This window comes from Beta vulgaris, chromosome 1 (assembly GCF_026745355.1).
Source record: "Beta vulgaris subsp. vulgaris cultivar EL10 chromosome 1, EL10.2, whole genome shotgun sequence".
In the NCBI taxonomy this organism is placed as follows: Eukaryota; Viridiplantae; Streptophyta; class Magnoliopsida; order Caryophyllales; family Amaranthaceae; genus Beta; species Beta vulgaris.
The window spans coordinates 3,990,866-3,998,219 of NC_079202.1; the positions used below are offsets into that span (position 1 = coordinate 3,990,866).

Genomic DNA, 7,354 nt, shown 5'->3' on the forward strand with positions numbered 1-7,354 from the left:
AATACGTCATCAATGCCTGAAATTCATCAAAAACAAGAAAACATGCCGAATAGGAGTAGAAAAACATACCTTCATACTATGATGCAATATTGAACCTAAATATTATGAATCTAAATGCTCTAAAATGCAAACATAAATAGACCTAAAAACTATATATAAATATAACTTATTGTTGACACTTAGAACTAATTAATAATTTAGTTGACTTTTTAAACAAAGTGATTAGCTTAGATGTCTAATACTTGCCTATTTTTTCTTCATGGATGATTAACTCGTAGATCTTCCTTTTAACACTTTAAGAAGAGGACATAAAGTTATTAGCTTTGCAAATTAGCCAAACTAGCTTAGATTTAATCCACTTAGATCTGAGCTTTCATATTAATTATATTATGAAAGATGACAGCCCGAGATCTTTTGACTTGTAGTTGTTGGATAGTCAAACAATATGACAAATCTAACACACTCATAATTAGTACATCAGTTGAACAACATCCAAACCACTATTATATAATAGAAAGATAAACAAAACAAATGAACAATAATGTAAAATACATTATACACTTCTATATACATCAACAAAAGAGAGAATCTAACTCGATTAACTAACACTTTTTTTTTTTTTCCTTATTTTTCACGGAAATACTTAATGGTCAATTCCTGCGTGTTTTAAAACTAAGATCGACTAGCTATAGTCGGATAATCTCAGCTTGCAAATTAGCCAACCTTTTATAAAAATAGGACGGTCCATGTATATAATAGTAACTAAGTTAGGTCAGAGACGTGAGGGTTTTATAGATGACTACAAAGCATGGAAGTATAGCCTTAGGGTTGATCACGGCCAAGTCTTCAAGGTTAGAGTAGATGCCGGCGGACCCGGCAACCGAGTCGTAGGCGGCACTGCCGCCTGACGGACCCTCGAGGGACAAGATCTCCTCCTCAGCTGGCGCATCATTAGCGCTACGCTTCACCCTCCCCGCGATCACACGGCATACAAGCATTGCTCTTCGCCCATCCGTACAATCTAAGGAGTCGTGGGCTCTCCCGCTACTAGCTGTTGTCCGCACTCCCTTGTTTCCTTGAAATCCATGCCTGTCCCCCACCCAAAAAAAAACATGTTAGTTATACTAATAATAATTCTTGGAGAAAAACTTATTTACACTTTAAGAACGACATAATTGAGTGTTTCACTGTTTTGTGATTGGACAATAGTTTGCATGTTACGTTGTAAGATGTTGCGGGTTGCAAAAAGTTGAGAACAAAATGCCAAAATCAAAGAAAATATAAGAAGAAAATGTTATGTTGAGATGTTAACAATTCACACAACGGGAAGTGGGTTGGGAGCAACGATTTCAGTGGATCACACTATATAGTTTGTCCTTTCTTCTTGTAGTTGTTCATAATATTATGCGTTCACCACATAAATCTCACAAGAGAAAAGGTTATTATGCATGCAACAAAAATGTATCCTTGCATTATTTAGGAATTACTTATTTCTATATGCAATGTACCATCTAAGACTACTTTATTTTCGTAGCAGATCTAGAGCACAACTTGTGAAACTAAACACCGCATTGATAATGAAGTGGGTGGTTGGAAATGAAAACCAAATTAAAAGGAAAAGTAAGAAAAAAAATCTTACATAATACTCCATCTGTTTCAAATTATAAGGCATTTTAGTCAAAAAAAATTGTTTTAAAATATTATAAAGCATTCTACAATATCAATGTAAGATTAAATGCAACTATCAAGACAAGCTTATAAGTTATTTTGTATTATCAATAGAATATTTAATGTCAATTCTTGTTACTCATGCAAATCTAACTAAAATTAACTAAATTATTAATCTGTGTGCAAAAACCTTAAACGATTTATATTTTGAAACAGATGGAGTAGTTTATAGTTTGATAAGAGAAGCCTATTGTGATCACAAGTTTACAACTATTTTTTTTTGGGATTGTGAGCAACTTTCTTATTTAGAGATTGTGACAACTATTCTATAAAAGTGAAAGAGAAGACACCTATAAATCTATAACTATTCACGAAAAAAAGCACTTGTAGCAACTATTTTGAGCTAGACAGAGTAGTTGTTTCCTTCGACTAAACAAAACATCACAGTTCACTTCTCAAATTCCCATTAAGTAAAATAGACTAAAGATAAACCAACATTTACTGATCGTATCTACATATACATGAAATAGTAATTCTTTCGATTTCTTTTGTTGTTCTAATTTGAAATCTTTTTATAAGAGGAAATTGATTAAAATAGGATTAACTTTCGAAAATGAAAGAAGTAATTGGTAGAGAGAGAGAGAAAAACTTGAACATCAATATACTTCACCAGTCAACAGTCAACTCCAACCTTTAATGCATATTACTACAATTATGCAAATTAGACCAACTCACTCAACAAAATGTTCTACTACTTTTTAAGGTAATAAAAACAAAATTGTATGAAGTTTAAAAGTAGTAAAAAAAAAAAGAAAGAAGAGAGAAATTACCTAATGATGGTACAAACGCCGCAACCAGGGACAGAACCACAAAGGTTAGAAGAGCCACGTGCACCAAGTGAGCAAGTTAAAGTGGTACAGTGGAATCTTAGAAGCTCGTTTCCATCAGCGGCGCATCTTGGGTTCTTCTTTGTGTTATTATTGGCTTTCAATTTAACCATATCCCTGCAATCTTCAAACCGTTGGATGGTTCTTTGTGTGTTGTGTACTTTTAATATCCGTTCGATCTTACATATTGGGTTGTCCTTTTTTAGCCAGCTTGACTTGAATATTATCTCCACTATGTTTCTTCCCGAGTCCTCTGGTCCCAGCTCCGACACTACTCACCACATTAATTCTTTCACTTTAGATCATATACTAATAATTATAGGCAAAAGCTAACAAACACCCTGATGCGTTGGATAAGATAACTAGAAATGAAAATATTGAATGAAACTAAACATTAATTAAATTTATTTTGACAATCTTTACGGCATAACAAGTTTAATAAAAAAATTACCATCTTTATTTTTCAACGGAAGTTGCGAAATTTATGTCAATTTGTAATAAATTCCTATGTTAAAAATTAAACAATTGTCTTATAAAACATGTTGCCCTTTTTTTGGGAGCAAATAAAACATGTACGACTTGATTAGTAAGTTGTTCGTTTTAATGTAAATAAGTGTAGATAAGATTTAATTCCAAGCCTTACGTCCATCCCGTAATATTTTATTAATTAAACTTATGACATGTACAACACTTGATCAATAATAATTATAGCGTGGAGTACTATATTTTGTTTAATTAGTAGTCTACATTTGAATAAGTTTACGTGAAATTAGAAAAGAAAATATTTCATATATGAATTAAAAAACCGCGGGTAAAGTGAATTGTTATCTTAGCATTTCATCTATTAATGTGCACATAAAAGCTTGTTTAGTTCTAAGTTCTAACGTCTTAAGCTTCACTTCTAGGAATCAAAATTGATTTTTATGTGTCGCAGTGTCGGTGGGCCATTTCACTCCAATTAATTGCTTGTATTTATACTGCTAGAAATATCAAATAACCTCTAGGTGGTCCACAAAATCATATAATATATTCAACGTTTAAGAATCTGAATTAAGTTTTAACCAGACACAATAACTCGTCATCAGTCTTTGCCAAATTAAACACCCCTATTTTTAATCATTATGAAATCTCACTTTTTTAACCTATTAGATTGCAATTAACCAAAATTTGATCTATGTTCGATCCTGAACGGAGAAGAACTTTCCCTACCATTATAATAATTTTTAAAGCGCAAACTTTGCACCTTTGATTACATTTGAAATATCCTCTTTATAAGTTTATTCAAACGTGAGACCTTACTTGAATATCGAAAAAAGCATGCATTTTTAAGACTATCATGGTGTACTTATAATTGCGAAAGATTGAAATTATGGTAGAGATGAAAGACGAAAAAAAGAACATGCTTTTATTCAATTTAATTCAATTTAAAGTGATTATAACTAAGTATTTGATTGTAATGAGAATTAAATTCCCATAGGAATTTAGAATTTGTGGAACATTAATTTCCTTATGAAATTCCTAGAAATTTGTCTAAATTGTTTTGCAGGTATAAGGGAAGTTGTAATTAATTGGAGTTTATGTAGGAATTGTGAGTAACCAAGGGGACGGTAGGACAATAAATCCCTACATTTTGTGGGAATTTCAAATTTTCATGAATTTTCATTGCCCCTATTTTTCCCATTTCATGTCAACCAAATAACTAGCCAAATCTGCAAATCATGAGAATTTCTATTACCTACGTAATTTTATGTATATCAAACTACCACTAAATAGAGTTATTTGAATAAAACTAACGAGCCCCAAAACAAACTGAATAAATATCTCCCCGCTAACACATTAACTTGCAAAACTAGTACCTCAAATTAAGGAAATATTACATTCCACTAACAATATTCTTGTTTTTTAATTTAACATTAATTCATTGATTCAAAGTCAAATAACTACTTATTTGAAGCACTATATCCAACTAAGTGCACCAATTTATTTTCGGACAATTTTAATTATATATAGAGCAATGGATAAGCAGATAACCTCTCCAAATGAAAAAAAAAAATAACTAGAAAATAACTTTAATGTGTAGGTCATCTAAACATATACATTATTGTGTGCTCCTAACCAGCCAGAAAATATCTTTTTCAACATTTATAAATCTTAAGTTATATAAAGCTAATTAAATATAATAAAAATGAAACAAAAAAACCATTTAAATGTGGAGATCATGAACTAGACAGCAAGATGTTCTTACAAGGGACATATATTAACAAACTTTTTACTGTAAAAGTTTCACAAAAGTATACTATATACTAGTACTAATTATTGGCCAATCAAGTTAAAGAGAGCCAAAAAAAATATCACTGTTCTTTTCATCAATCACCTACTTTCTACATGCAGTACAATTGTTTTTTGTTATCCTAAAATTAAAATGTTTAGTTTTCACTTTTCAGTGATGCTTATTTATGGTAGGGCATTAAAGTAGTTTCATAAAAAAAAAAAAAATCCTTCATAAAAAGTACCTTCCATCTTTAAATCTCTGACATGACATTCATTTCCCAAAATTAAAATTTGAATCCTATATGCCAACGACCAAGTACCAAAAATTTAATTCAAGTCGGAACATAAAGTGATTAAATAATTTAACTACCTGCATGCCTAACTGCTTGATGATGCTCCAAACTTTCAATCTTTGGAAAAATTTCTCCACAGTGTGGACATGCACATACAGTTGTCCTTGGTATTATAGGATACCTGAAAATTTAATTCTCATCACGTTAAACAACCTCTAAGTATATTTCTGTTAATATTTACTTCCACAACCTACAAACAAATTACCTTCCATTTACTTTAAACAGTTTGAGTGCACTTACTTCAATTATTAATACCTTCAACTATATATTTGCAAAAATTTAATTTTCTATCATACTATTCACCTAACTTTTAAGTAAATTTCTGTTATAAGGCTTCCTGTTAACTTTTTAATAACTACCTCCTCCGTTTCAAAATATAATTCTTATTTCTATTTTGGATGTCTCAAAATATAGTTTTCATTCTCATATATAGTTCCACATTTTTCCGTAATTTGTCTTGAAAAATCGTGTCTCGTCATCTATTTGCTTCTTGAATTTTGTTTTTTCTTTATTTGTTCAACCAAAATGTTACAATTAATTCTCTTTTACCGATTATTTTCCATTATCTCTCCTAAAAGCATCTTTTCTCATACAACCTTTTATTTAAATAAACAAAAAAACCTTTATTATCTCCCTTAGATTCTACTTGCATAAATTACCCTAAAAAAAGGTAAATAACAACTATATTTTAGAACGGAGGGAGTAATATTATATGCACGCAATACACTTCAACACTCGAATGATGTATTTGTAAAATAAGTCGTCTAGCTGTATACTGTCAATACTGATCATACAGTCTTTAGGCAAAAGTATGTAATTGAGTAAGAAGAAGCAAACCTGCTAGGATCAACAATCATGTGGCACTCGTAACACCCAGACAACTTCCTTAAAGGCATCCCTCTAGAGGACACAGAATGCGTAGTAGTCCCACTCGCACCCGATCTAACAGAGCCAGATAAAGACCGGCTCGAGGCGGTGCCTGACCCAGTCTTATTCCGGCTCAGAAGTCGAGCATCTTGACCCAATGAGCTGCTTTCAGGGGATGAGTTATCAGAACGATGAACAACCCTACTATTACCATGGACTACGTCACGAAAACTGCACATAGACCCACAAGAGGACCCGAGTTTAGACGGGTCATGAACTCTAGAACCTTCTACTTGCTTACAAGTAAGAAGGTTCTTGATCTGGTCCCATGACGATGGTTGTTTTTGCTTCGACTTCGACTTCGACTTCGGCTTTTGTTTGGGTGTTTGCTTTGATGGTGGTTGTTCTTTGGGTTGTTGTTTCGGGCGTTGTTTAGTTGATTGTTGAGGTTGTTTTTTGGTGGTTTTGGTATGTGAGGTGGAGTCTGGAGGAATGAAAGTAAGGATACCCATGAAGATGAGTCCTAATAAGTTGTTCATGAAAGAGAGAGGGGGAAGAAGATGAAGGAGAAGAAGGAGAGAGAAAAGAAAGATGGTGAGAGTTTTTAGGAGGAGAAGGTCATGTGCATAGTGGAGTGTATTTTGGTGTAATGTGTCATGTGGAATCGAAGCTTTGGGGGGATATTAAGGAATGCGAGGGAAGAGATGAGTGGTGGGTCTTTTTTCCTCTTTTGGTATGAGTAGTAGTTTAGCTAATGGAGTAATGGGTGCTATACAATTATTATTAAAATATACATTCCTATTCTATAATCTTAGACACAAATTCTTGAATCAAGCTATATATACGAGTACACAATAAATAATTATAAGATGAGGGTAACTTCTTATTTTGAATGAGTCATTTTTATAAGTTACCCATTTGGAATAATAAGATATTTTTCATATGTATGTAATTTTTTTGTCTTAAAACGGTTTTTTTTCATTTATATAAAAAGTTTCACAAAACCCCTCAAAAAAAAAAAAAAAAAAATAAAAAGTTTCACAAACTATGAGGATAGACAGTCAATTAATATAAAATGAGATAAACTTAATTTTAGATTTTCCTAATAAGTCCATTTTATCTTACTTTAAGGCTCTGTTTTTTTTTTTGGAATAAATTGAATTGAACAAAATTTGTCTGAACTCAACTGAATTTTCTTGAATTGGATTGTACTGAATTGAATTCTACTAGATGAGCTAAAACTGTGAGGGAAAACTAATTGAATTGAAATGAATGTTCCTGAACTGAACTACATTTATTTGAATTGAA

General features: G+C 31.9%; 1 protein-coding gene across 1 annotated transcript; it reads right to left on the reverse strand.

Annotated features, from left to right (window-relative positions):
* Nucleotides 1-481: 481 nt before the first annotated feature.
* On the reverse strand, nucleotides 482-7,126 carry LOC104908063 (hypothetical protein). The gene is made up of 4 exons (XM_010697120.4): nucleotides 6,017-7,126; nucleotides 5,197-5,300; nucleotides 2,499-2,826; nucleotides 482-1,089 (listed from the first exon to the last, which is right to left on the reverse strand). Exons 1-4 carry the CDS (start codon nucleotides 6,583-6,585, stop codon nucleotides 768-770), a joined length of 1,323 nt encoding a protein of 440 aa, XP_010695422.1. The 5' UTR covers nucleotides 6,586-7,126; the 3' UTR covers nucleotides 482-767.
* Nucleotides 7,127-7,354: the final 228 nt, after the last annotated feature.